At 38.9% G+C, this 13,846-nt stretch overlaps 1 protein-coding gene across 1 annotated transcript; it reads right to left on the bottom strand.

The window, feature by feature from the left end:
- Positions 1-3,037: 3,037 nt before the first annotated feature.
- LOC115918279 (GAS2-like protein 2) lies at positions 3,038-10,206 on the bottom strand. The gene is made up of 4 exons (XM_030972312.1): positions 10,102-10,206; positions 5,816-5,906; positions 5,347-5,413; positions 3,038-5,121 (listed from the first exon to the last, which is right to left on the bottom strand). Exons 1-4 carry the CDS (start codon positions 10,174-10,176, stop codon positions 3,138-3,140), a joined length of 2,217 nt encoding a protein of 738 aa, XP_030828172.1. The 5' UTR covers positions 10,177-10,206; the 3' UTR covers positions 3,038-3,137.
- Positions 10,207-13,846: the final 3,640 nt, after the last annotated feature.

Genomic DNA, 13,846 nt, shown 5'->3' with positions numbered 1-13,846 from the left:
AATATACAAAATAAACAACAAAACAAATCAAGATTCATCTTTAGGCCAGCATATTTATTTCAGACGATGCTTCGTAACATACATGACAAAACAACAAACAGAAATATCGAGTAGAACAAAAGTTGAAGTTATACTTCTTTTTAACTCATAGTTAAGGACAGTACAGACAACAAATAAATTATTTTTTGAGATAAATGACATTTAATACAATAGCAGGAAATTTCTATGAATCTTGACTGGAGGAAATAATCTTAAAGACCATTCAAATTAAAATCAATTTAGTGAGAAAAAACAAACAAAGTGGAATATGAACATATTCGATCTATATTAAATTTGTTCAGAAACATACGGGTAACTAAACTTTAAAAAATCACTACTTTTTAAATATCTGGTTGCTATTATCTAGCAATTAGGGAATGGGGCATATAATGAATAGTTAATCCGCTAGATTTAAAAATAGGAAATTGATGCCAAATGTTTTTACATATTCATAGATATTTAAAGGCTATATAAAACTACAATGATGCGTATAGTTATCTAATAATGTTTAAACATGATTAAGGGTCTTACAGACGTTCACTTATTTCTTTAAACAGGGATATATTTGAAGAATATATTAACTGACGTTACCTGCATAGTACAGTGAAAGATATACACAAAACTTTAGAGAAAAAAACAAACAAACAAGCAAAAGTCATAACATAATGAAAAATAATCTACACAACTGCAAAATAACAAAATGGAAAGAAACAGCAAAAGTAAAGAAAAATCTACAAGAACAATATATACCATAATATATCTACATATAAAGTACAACAATATTTTAATAAACACAATCAACATACAGACAATCGTTCTGTTATTCTCCTTCAATTCGCCTTTGACAAGTTTTGCTTTACTCATAAACACATCTTCATAAATCTTTATTTCAATATTGTATATACATTTATACAAATCAATATAACAACTCATTTCTTACATCGCCAATTATACGTTCTATTGCCTCAAAACGGATAAAAACAAGAAAAATCTTCAGTTTCAAACCATAATTCAACATCTCCAGTATTTCCAAAGAAAATGCATGTATCTCATTAAAAATTATAACACCACGATCGGATGACGTATCCTCACTACGTTTCAGCCAAAATATATAATTAATCAAAATGTACGGAAGTATACAGGGAAGTCAAAATGATTGTTACAAAACTCAGCTCCAAAAAGAAAGAAAATTTCAAAGCCAACTAAAAAGCAATTAGCAGGCACTTTCTTAATCCTTTTCATACTCATTTGCATAGTCTTTGAAACATGATATTTAAATATAGTATACGCTTTAACCTAAAGGATAGAATGGATAACAACACCGCGCGTGGAATGTCAAGCAGTAATTGTAGAATTATAGCTCCAGATAATGCGCAGTCGGAAAGAGCATGTTTATGACATCTACCGGTTTGCACACGGTTGCTGAAATATAGATCTATGCTTCTAATATAAGATAAGTTCTATATAAGTTAGGAGCAATAATGATCTAATGTGTTGGTTTAATGACAAGTATGCAGCGCAGCATCATTTAGGCCTTTTCGATTAAATAGACATATACCAAACTTTGGACTAGGCCTACTATAAATTCACTATTTCTCCACCACTATTTGCATACCAGGTACAATGCAATACACGTACAATTCACTGCGTTCTCAAAATTATGACTTTAAAATACAATAAAGCTATCATCATAATCAACATACTTCTTTCTTCATTTTGAAAATTAGGCCTCAATATGAACTTGTAATCATATTTTGTTTAAATAGATTTTTATGATGTAGCTAATTATTTGTTTTCATTTTTTCGAGTCGTTATAATGTTTCTACACAGTGATGAGGATAATATTGTAATGATGACCTTCATCCTTTCCATTATCTACAATTTAGCCATGAACTCATTAATTCTGGAATTCCTCTATTCTTAAAACCTTTCTTCAGGTAATACGTATCTACATAGTATATCGGGCATTTTCCTAACCAGCCTATAGCGGTAAAATTACAATACCAGTACTTGGAAAATCCTTTTCCTCTCTATATTCTCAAACTTTTCTTATCAAACCTTTGACTTTCTATCTAGGATTCCTAGTCTTCTTTTATATCATCCGGGACATTATCATATCATTACGTCATGCCTCAAGATTTAGAATCAAGGCACAAACGAGGGAATAATGGCGGGACCTTTCTTTCTTTCTGATTAAACTCGCTCTGTTCATAGGAGACATTATGTCTCTACCTGTTTTACATACGTGTACAATACATAAACTCACTTCTTATGCTTGACTTTATAACATCTAGGAAAGCTCGTTTACATTTATTAATAACATGACAGCACATACATCACACATCACATATACGTTATTACACGTTGGATCAAAATAAATAATATTCTTTTATCTATACAATAATCTTTATCTTAAAGCTACGCCAAGAGAAACTTCACAGATGCGCTTCTACAATTGCAACAATTTAAGACTTCACATGGTCTTAAAGGTAATACAAAGTTTTGGTAAGGGGTCATGAATTTGGTTCCAATGAACATATTGGACGCATAATGTGGTCCTACAATATTCAGGGATCGTTGTTGCGGTTGCAATCGAGTCTAAATTTATGAACTTGTAAATAATAAACTGTTTATGTTATATAGCTCCCTCTCAAGGTCAAGATATTAATTAAGCTATAAAACTATCTCTCTTGACTAAAATCGACCAATTAGCTATTCCCGTTTGGAAATTATATATCACAACTACATATTCTGAGATTTTCATAGTCGCAGCTACCATTGTACGGCCGTAGGCGCTATTTGAAATTTATCAAAATTTACCGGGAGCACCGGTAAATTTTTATATTCAATTTTTCTCGAAAGGAGAAGTGTTTTAGGGGCTAATTTTTCTTGTGCTTATAATACATCTACAGGGGCATCCAAATATATCAAAATTGTAAAGAATCACTTTCCACCCAATTTTCAAATTTCCCAAAACTTTATATTACCTTTAAGCGCTTGGTGAAACAGATGAGTACTCTAGCGTGAGGACCTTAATCAGCAGCTTGTGAGAAATAATAGTAACAGATAGGAAGGATCAATGTCATTGGTCTATCTGATCAATTCTCAGTGGAATCGATAGAGGGAAGTACGGGATGATGATTGTTAAGATTTGGTGAGAACTTGAGGATATTAGCATTGTCTTCGTAGCCTGAGTCATGGTTGAGGTCTGGTGCTGTGCGGACTGAGGATGTCGGGGAGATGGAATCACCTTCACTGCTTCGACACGGTGACATGTCAAAGGGATCCATGTTCTGAAGCTGTCGGGTGCTGTTCTGAACAGTCTGCCAAGCCTCCAGGAGATCCGCAAGGATGGTCGGGAGTGAGTTGGATCTGGATCTGCTTTGGGCTTCCAGGAGGCGCTTGTGACCGGAAGGTAAGGGGATTCTTGTTGGGCGACTGTCACGACGGGTGTCTGATCTGACTGATGTCATGGAAGAATGGTCAGGTTTCAGGTGTGACGGAATGGCTGTGGGTGGTCTGAGTCGAGACCGAGTTGATGTTGGTGGTACACTTGCAGTTGCTCCATTGTCCCATGAGTCAGGTCGTAGATGGTTGGGTGTGAGTGGAATGTCTGATCGTCGTCGGCGGACAGGACTACCCCGTGCAGATGAGCTCCTCGATAGAGGATGTTGCGACCTGTTGCTGCTCGTCTTGGGGAGTCGAAGACTGTTGGTCTGCCAATCGCGGGACAGTGACCTAGATCTTGGTTGGACGTTTTCCGAACGTACTCTTTGTACTTGCAGAGACGGGCGTTCTACCGAAGGTTTCTTGCAACCACTGTTTGACCGATCGAGAGATTTTCTACGATCGGTGTTTGTACGATCGCTGTGTGTACGATCAGTGTGTGTTCGCTCAAACAAGCTCCTCCTGCGTTCGCTAGCAGCACCAAATTGATCAGAGTTACTGTTAGATCTGTCTACGGATATACTTCTATACCTCTTCTTGTTTGTGTTGGATTCAGAGAGTCTTTTACTGGGTATACCACTCAGGCTTCTTGAGCCAGACTTGACACTACTGCCATTAGATTCGCAGCTGCTGGTGCTGTCCACTCGATGTCTTCCATCATCATCACGCTTGATCATCATAACAGGTTCCTCTGAACTGTATAGACGCCTTTTGTCCATTTCCTTACTCGTCTTAGCTGACTGAGCGCGTGACTTCCGCGAGAGGCCACCAGGAGTTGAACTTCTTCGACTTAAACTCGGACTCGGGCTGTATTCTCTTACTGGTAGTTTAGAATCACCCGTAGTCTTAACAGTCTTTCCACGAGACTCCCGGGCACCACCGCTTTCCATTCGCCTTTCATCAGCTGCACCTACAGCAGCCCGCTTGACCAAGTCGCGTGGCCTGCTTGCTGATCTCATGCTACTGCTCAAAGGGTTGCCACGTCTCCTGGTGGGGCTGGTCGGTGCACTCTGGATACATGATTCACGCTCAAGCTTACAGTCTGCTCCCTGCACGGATTGTGCTCTAGCTTGCTGACGTTTGCGCCTCATGAACTCTTCTGTCGCTGTCTGAGATGTCTTGTTACTGTTCGATGTTGCTTGTTTCGTTGAGTTCCTTCTTCGGAGGGGGCTCCCGACGCTCATAGGCACTGTTTCGCTATAAGCAGTACTATCAGAATCAGGTGTCACCTTACGTGGGTTGGAACGACTATGGTTTCGTTTCAAAGTAGAGTCCTTTGTCGGGGTGACATGACCACCAAGGTCAGAATTACTGTAAGTGTCGCTAGAGTCTGGTGATGTCACAAACTTCGGTGAGGAATCAAAACTGTTTCCTCTGCGCAACGGACGTGGACTGTTTCGTGGACTGTTCCTGACACCGAGGTTCAGGCTATTTGGACGGTATGTATCTCCGTTGCTCTGTCGTCTGGGAGGTGACATGACTGCGCTTCGAGGTCGGACGTCAGGTTTTACACGACGGTTCGGAGAGGTGGTTGGTGAGTTGGATCGGGTGGTTCCACTCTCTGTAGGAGAGGTAGTACCATCTGAACTCTGGCCGTTGAGGGCGTGGTAGACATCAGATGGCTTCACAGAACTCCTGAAATGGCAAATAAAAACAGGTCTTAGTATGCATTCAAACGTTTAATTCAATTCAAAATTACGCAATTGACTACGCAACGATTTACATGATTTAATAGGCAAATATAAACTGAACACATGACTAATAAGATATATCTATGATCTGGAAAATAGATTCTCCTTGCTGCATTTACCGATTTTGTGTACTAAAAACATAACCTCAGAATTAACTCAATCAACTCACTTTCTCTTGGGGCTTCTTGGTCCGAAGTCTGCACCGGCGGTACTCCGTCGTTGATTCTTTTTGTGCGCTGGAGGTGTAAAAATAAAAGGAATTTTGTGAAAAATCCAGACGAAAACAAAAACATATTTATTGGACTTGTCTGAACATTATACTACAACACCTGACTGCCCACTTCAGAATGACTATCACGAGGCATGGAAGAGTTCAATATACATAAATAGTAGCAACAAATCTTTCTTCCTTTCATAACTGTGTACAACTTTCTTTTTTTAAAGGGGGGATTCAATGGTCAGTTTCGTTATTTCAGTTCTTTCTCAAATAAACTTTTTCTGACAACATGTAAGGTGTCGTAAATTGAGCTAGGTCTAATATATTTTTTTTTGTTAGAAACTGTAATTGTTTATCATCAATGCTAGAGCATCAATCTAGCTTTGAACCCTTGCGCTTAATGTCTCATTAGGCTACTAACCTATACATCTGCATGGATCATGTTTGTCCAGGTAGTGAGTCAGGGTGTCCCAGCCTCCTCCGACCCGAACCATGACGTGCTTGCGAAGGATCTACAGCAAGAGGAAGAAGAAGGGCGAGAAGACATGGTTAGTCAAGTCATTGTTTAGAAACGTACAGTCTAAGGGGGACTGAACGTCTTTTTAACATAATGGAGGTCAATACACGACTAGTTATTTCATTCCTAGGGACTGTGAACATGATTACAAGTCTCTTCAGCACAAGGTAGAAATGACGAAAACAAAAAATAAGTCAATTTAGTCTCCAGAGACTAGCAGTTCCAGCGGGACTGTAGGAAGGGTAATATTCAAACGATATCATGTCAAATCTTACAGAATGAGTCCCCAATAGTTTCAACGGAACTGAACTTCTCAAGGGATAAAGATCTACGGCAGAGGAAAGAAACTTGAAAAGGAGAAAGTTTGTCAAATCTTTATTCATGGTATTGCAGCCATAAGGAGACTAACTCTTTGAAAGGCACATAGGCACAAGAACATAGGTCGTCATGTAATTATTTAGAGACCTACAGTACAGCAAGTAAAAGAAGGCAAGGATCTAAAACCCAAGGAAAACTGATCGATAATTGGACACATTTTTAGTCATATCATTCTTTAAAAGAGAGGCCCAACTCCTGTGAGAAGAAGCTCTATGCAGCAGAGGAAATCTGGTCATATCTTTCTTTACAGACCTGCAGTCAAAGAGGGACAGAACTCCTAAGGAGTAACAGTATGTATAATTCAGATGAAATCTGGTCGATAAAAGGGCTAGTCATACCAGCCTTTAGAGGCTTACCGCCACAGAGGGACTAACTGCTGGAGTTAAGAGGGGGGTAATGGACAAGGTCGATTGGAAGACATCATCCTAATCAGATGACCCTATGTCTCGGACGTAATGAGTAACGGATAGCTTGATTGAGTTCATTAAGTTAAGTGCGTCACTTTGCTCAGTTGAGATAAGAAATTAGTAAGAACCCAAGAGAGGATGGGTAAGGGCATGACTCTACCCCCCCCCCCCTCCCCGCCACATTGATGTTACACTTTACAAAGAGCAACATGACTGTCATGTACCTCTTAGAGCCTCTCTACGGCATACATGACTGTGAGCCTGTAGACCGAGAGTTCGAGTCGAGATTGAAGAAACAAAATGGTAAAAACCCTGGAGACGATGAGTAGACTGAACGTCATGACTCTTACCTAACCCAACCATGTTATATTTTAAGGGACTAACTAGCATATCGCCAATCTCTAAGGGCCACTTTGTGCATAGAGCTAGAGGTGAGCTCGTTGACCTAGACTCGGAGTTGAGATTAATATTAACCCTAGAAAGGATAGGTTCCACAATACATGACTTGACATCCCACCCCCTCCCCCCCCCTTCTATCTCGACATTCATATATCTAAGGTAACATTGATGTTTCTGCAAAAGAATGAAAACAAAACTTCCTACATGCAAAAAAACATTCACTAACTATTAAAACTGTTAAAAGATATTACAACTCCCCCCCCCCCCAAAAAAAAAAAAAATAATAATAATAATAATAATAAAATAAATAAATAAATAATAATTAAAAAAATAGCTGAATGATAAAAGTGAAGAAATATAAGGAAAATCAAGAAATTTTTCCAACACCACAGAACGTGATTAAAGTGTATTTGATATCTGGAAATGAAATGGTTTGTTTTCATTTTGCTCATATGAAATATCCTGCACGGTGAACATTTCCGACTTTTTACTTGGAATACCTTTATAGTAGCATTCTCAAATCTCAATGCAAGCCTTTTAAAAGCTAGAACACGATATGATTGTCACTCAACCCCTAGGCCTTAGGCCTCTCAATGTATTAATACACATGGGTGATATTGGTGACCGAGAGTCGGTGATATTGGATTCGGGGGTACAACCGGGATTTACAAAGGACCGGGGATCACTTTTGACCTTGTGGTATCACTAGCTCATAATTGCACGATGGGCGAGGTAGGTTCAAACTTGGACGCGGGATCTCCAGGAAATTACCACAAGCTTCGACCTCCACTAGACCTTTTCCATGTCTTTCTCAAAACAAAAGGGATCATATCATGAATGACTACATCGAGGCGAAAATGAGTCAGTAATGCCGAAACTGTGACCCAATGGCGTCCCCGGGTCTCTGATGTTACCGTTCATCGCTTTAAATCCCAACTAATTGACCGAGATGAGAAGCCGATGAAGATGACCTTCGCGTGTTGACTTTCACTTAGATGAGTAAATGTTTCATGGGCAGTATACTCTACCTACGTCAAAATCATGCCTAAATAGGAACAGTATAGTCTTCTTTTAGTTTTCTCATGGATGTGTCAGACTTCTCAAAAATAAAATGGGAAATTCAGAACGACGAGAGGAAACAATTAAAACACATGCATGATCGATATGGCGGAGTAACATCGGGAAGGTTGCGTACCAAGTTGACAGGGCCAGAAGAGAGAGAAAAGTGCTCGAGACAAGAATAATAAATAAGACCACATCGAATATAATAACTGAAATAACGATTGGTATCCTCTAAACCCCCCCCCCCCCCACCTTCCCACCCCCACCCTCACTCCCGAAAAAAAAGAGAAAGCTTTTGGTGTTAAAGAACAGTGTTAGCATGGGTCAAGGGTGCATATAGCAAGCACGCCATCTTTGTCCAACTTTAGCCAACACCTCACAGACATGACTATAAATGTAGCAAAGGAAATTAAATTAGAGACAATAATGAAATCAATTTACGAGCTCAATCTGCTGGATTCCCCAGTGTAAAACCACCAAAGAAATCCCTTTTAAATGACGCTAATTGGTATTTAACCATCTTAAGGCACTCATCACTATCATTAATGCTAGATATTAAAACCGGAGCTAAACAAAGTACCAGAACGAAACAATATCACAGAAAAGCAAAAACATGGCCTGTCCGTCATTAAATAGTCATCAGTACCGTCTGTTTGTTTACAGTCCAGACGCTATTTCCTAGGGTAACACTAAAGTCTTAAATTGCACGAATAATTTGCGGTGCCTTGGTGTCCCATGATGTTTGATATAATCAGATTTGATAGGGTATGGATTAAGAGATCAATTGAAATAATTGAATTACGAACTCGGTGTGAGTGAGTAAGCACGAGTTATCAACACTTCTGAGTCAAAATATTGCACATTGGTTGAAGTTGGGAGTCAATAACAGATTGAATCATGGTCTAACCTGGTCAAATCTCCAGATTGACGCACGCATTTTTGAGGAGGACAGTGTTTAAAAAAAAACTGCTAATCACGATATCATGAATAACTTTTGTTTTAGTAATAACAGATGACATGCAGATCTATAAGTGCTACTGCTATGTACTATTTAAAACATGTTAGATCTGGAAGAGAGACCAATGTGTTAAGAAATACTTGCAAATGGCAGCAAAATATAATATGATTATTTTACGAAATCATGGGAGGATAAAATCTATCCGGTTCGATGGTCATCAAACCATTGTGTGTTACTTGACTTACATTCATGTACAACAACCACAACCATGTTTTCTAAGACCGATTGAACATAATTATATACGAAACACTCCAATTTATATACATAATTTGAAGAGAAAAAAATCATGTTCAACGATACAGGGTTAAACAAAAATAATATTCAAATTTATGAAGGAACGCAACATTGATCAAGTAGATAGCGTTTCATACGCAGAATGTTAATGGACGGAAGAACCTAGAGTGGTATGCTAGACAGTCCCATATATTCAACTATATCGGTGGGTGAATAACAAATGTGACGGGAAATATTTATTGTACAGGGTATGGAAGGATCATAAAAGCACTGCTTCGAGCAAGAATAGCTAAACAGGATGCAGACGAAACAAATACATGAAATGAAGATCGCGAGGAGATGGAGAGAGGATAAAATTATGCTGAGAGGGGAAAAAAGCTGGTAAAAAAAAAAGCAGCTGAGAAAAGGAGGAGATACGAAGATGTATAAAATGATAACGAAAGACTGAAAAGAGACACCGATATCACGGGGAAGGGGCACCGATCATGGATACTTGATAGATGAAAGGTAAAGCAACATGGCCATTGATTATGAGAGGTGAGGGATTAAGTCATTATCACCCCCTTTGAAATTATTTTCCCCCTCTTCCATTTTCTGTCTTTTTTTCTAATATTTTATATTTTTGTTCATTTTTCGCCACTCGATCATCCTGTGGCTACGCCATTGAATACAACAATAAATTGGATACTCACTCTAACAAAGATGAGTGTATTGGAGTCTCCTATCCTGTATTTTCCTTCTGCAATTCTGATCATAGGAAACTGCATTGGACAGGAACACCTATTCACCTCAGCTCGAACCTGGAGTAAAAGGAATACAATTAAAAATACATAATTAGACTAAAGAAGATTGTTTTATTTCAATAACTATGATACAATTCATCCAGCATGGAACGAATTTGAAGTTTCCAGCTGGAGAGAGACGTTAACATTTAGAGGTAGCAATTGTTGATAGAAAAGAACTGTTCAAAACAGGCTATAAACTTGGAATTTAGCGATTGACACGAATAGAATCCATACGTTAAAGAGATGTTATTCAAGAAAATAACTAAACAATGAACATTGTATATAATACAATGCAGTTCAGTCGCCACCATTGCTCTACACTTTACATGAACTTATTTCAACCTTAGATTACTTTCACTCAAATCGCGTCCACGTTGCAAACACCCAAACTGTTATCATTCAAAGTTCATTAATTATTTCCTCATAACCGCGTCCGAATAAGCACGTATTACATAACAATTATACGATTGAACTATGTACCATTACAGTGCTGCTAAAGGCTTTAAGTACTTCGTGACATTTGTAATCATATCATGGCAGAGTGGAGTGGATAAGAGACAATCAATTCTTCTATTCATGAATCAATATCACGGTGTGCTAAACCATTCAAACCAATCGACACTGACTATGCGTGACAGCTATCTATAGATACGAATCGACAAACGTGGGGGTGGTGCCAAAGTTATCTCATAGATGGAAGTGATTGATAAAGACATAAACTGTTCAAATATGTAATTTGTGACTCACTGTAGGTTATCTCACATAGGTGATAATTGCAGGCAAAGTTCTCATGGGAATGTATGCTAGAATGTCTTCTGTCCTAGTTATTTTGACAGTGTATCAATTGTGTAAATTACTGATTAATTGATTTTTCAAATTGGCAGTATCAAAACGCGCTTTTATTCGCAGACGACCAATCCGCTATCGATATCAATCAATTTTTAACGCGCTAAAATACATCGCTATGTCGTGCTCGATCGCCTTGCACTGAATATGACTTTGGATGAGGTGTTTGCTCTCAAATATTGAATATTTGAATATTAGGCCAGTAATTCCCTGAGGAGCCATGACAATCCCGGGAGAGGTTTGCACAGATCTTGAGTCAACACACCACCTTTCTGGGACAAAATTGTCTTCGGAGATTGCCAGGAACTCCCTATAGAATAATGCCCTTTTGCACATCTTCCTCGTTACCCCTTTCGTTACATGCTCACCACAATCAAACGTCACTGCGCGTATAAACTCTGATCTTGGCGGTAGGAGGGTTAAGTTAATTGATATGTAGGTGAACTTGACACTGGACATGAATCTGCAATTTTTCTTGTTTAATTTTACGATAGAATCTTTTGAACCATTTTTGTTTAAATGGATCGGTTTTTACCCCTCCAGTCATATAGTAAACTTAACAGAAGTTTATTTATGAGTTCATCAAAGTCGAGGACTGTAACCATTATATTTGAAATGTTGCAATCTTTCTAGTTTGTACAAACAGTGATGTCGCAGTTTTTATTTCAACCAGGGTATTTATAATGCAGAGCGATAGACCAGCACACATGTAGGCATATGAGGCTCATGAAGTATTACTTAATTTCTCTGTTGGCACACAGATTTTGTATTAATATTCAAAGACTGTAATTGGATAAAGGTGGACCCTAATCAATTAAACGACATCCTTGGGCAAACTTGAAAGTATGTTTCCAATCACTATTTGGCACAATTTGAAGGGGCCTCTCTCTCTCTCTCTCTCTCTCTCTCTCTGTCTGTGTGTGTTTTTGTGTGTGCGTGCGTGTGTGTGTATGTGTGTGTCTCTCTCTCTCTCTCTCTTTGTCTCCCTCTCTCTCCTCTTCTCTTCTTCCCCTTCTCTTTTTCTATTTCTTCTTCTCTTGTCCCTCTTGTCTCTCTCTACCCCTCTATCTTCTTTCCTAACTCTCTCGTCTATCCCTCCCCCCATGCCCACTCCACTTCCCCGATCCCTTCATCGAACCCTAAGATATCGCATGCCAAATCCTCTGCTCTCATGGCTACTCACTTGCGACAGGTGTATTAGTACACCTTGCCCTCTGACATTGAGCCCTCATTAATTCATAATTTCATAATTAAAATCTTTTCTGCTGAATCATAAAACCCAGTCGTTAATCTTCAAAAGGGAAATTGATCACGGCTCGCGTGGCCAATCGATTAAGTAATCAAGTCACGTGATCAATAGGTCAACTTGGAATTTTCAGAGATAGTCTCTTATCTTGCGATCAGGATTTAATTTTAATTGAAAGGTACAGAGAGTTCGCCTGATATTTAGTTTAGTTCCATATGCGAAATATAAGACGTCACTGATAACCGAAACATGTTTTCACCTCATCGGGTCATTTATTTCTAGTAGTTTCCAGATATTTTCCCCACAAATCAAATTCAGGAGGGGCCCTTGCTTATACGCATCAGTTCTTGCAGATTAAATAAAGTTGGCTTGAAATTTGGGAATTCATGACACTCTCCACCCTATCTTGACCTATCTTCCCTAATCTACCACTAAACCGCTGGATTAAAACATCCTTTCATATTGGAGCAGGATATTCGAAAGGATGATGATGCACGTTAATCTGATTCGTATTACCCCCTTATCTTCCTCCCGTCTCGTAAGTGAGTTAATACCTTATGACATGAACCCCACTGTGAACTAGTTTCTGACCCTGGGAAGTGGGATGGTGGAGTAGTTAAGTCATCCTAACCCCAGTCAAAATGCTTGAAACACGACTGCGAACACCTCCGAATAAATCAACTAACAGTGACTCAATTAAGGGTAACTTCATTACCCTCTTGTCATGATTGTATGTCACATTAATCATGTTCGTATTACGTAATATATCTCTGCAATTTGTTACCATTTCATTAGGTGATGAACAAGGCTATTAAAATAGTCTTGGGTTGATCTATCGAATATTTTTGCAATCCTTTATTTAACATCCTGGCAGAATGATCTGACTTTAATTTTAGTCCAGCGACACTTTCCCATAGGCTCTATTTCGTAAAAGGTTTTATAGGATGACGATTGGATTTGAGGGTTAATACGGTTCAGATTGGTTATAATGTTTAATGTCGGGACTCAGACCAGGGACTAATTGTTTAGTGTCAGTAGAGTGTGGAGTATGTGTCGTTCGATCCACGGTAGATATGAAGCTGTGTATGCACTGAGAAAGAGGGAAACGGTACTTCATTACTTCCGCCGAGCAAAAATGTTCAACATAAAACAGCTTAAAGTCAACAGCGTGAAGAAGACCTATACAAGGAAAGCAAACTACTTTTCCCCAAAAGATTTCTCAATTGCCAGCTCACCGGACACTCGTGCTTTGCTAAATGGCGATTCTTTGGGAATATTTGCGTTCGTGCTGATCCTGGAAGCCTTTGGACTATGAAGATAGCATACTAATCAAAACCATATGGTATGATAGCTATCTAATGCCACTTGGCTCAGGGATACCCAAGAGTTCCATCTTGAGATAATAATATCTGCCCCCTTGTCCCTTCCGAACCGTCCTAGGGTTTGAGAAAGGTGAGAGTGGACAGCTCGAGAGATGAGCGCCAGACTGATCCTGACATACCCTCTCCGTCGAACCATCTCAGATATACCTAGTCGATGACAAACATGTTATTAAGAAGA

Source organism: Strongylocentrotus purpuratus, unplaced genomic scaffold (genome assembly GCF_000002235.5).
Source record: "Strongylocentrotus purpuratus isolate Spur 01 unplaced genomic scaffold, Spur_5.0 spur5_contig_862, whole genome shotgun sequence".
Taxonomy (NCBI): domain Eukaryota; kingdom Metazoa; phylum Echinodermata; class Echinoidea; order Camarodonta; family Strongylocentrotidae; genus Strongylocentrotus; species Strongylocentrotus purpuratus.
The sequence above is the reverse complement of the archived record's forward strand: the minus strand, read 5'-3'. Positions and strand labels throughout refer to the sequence as shown.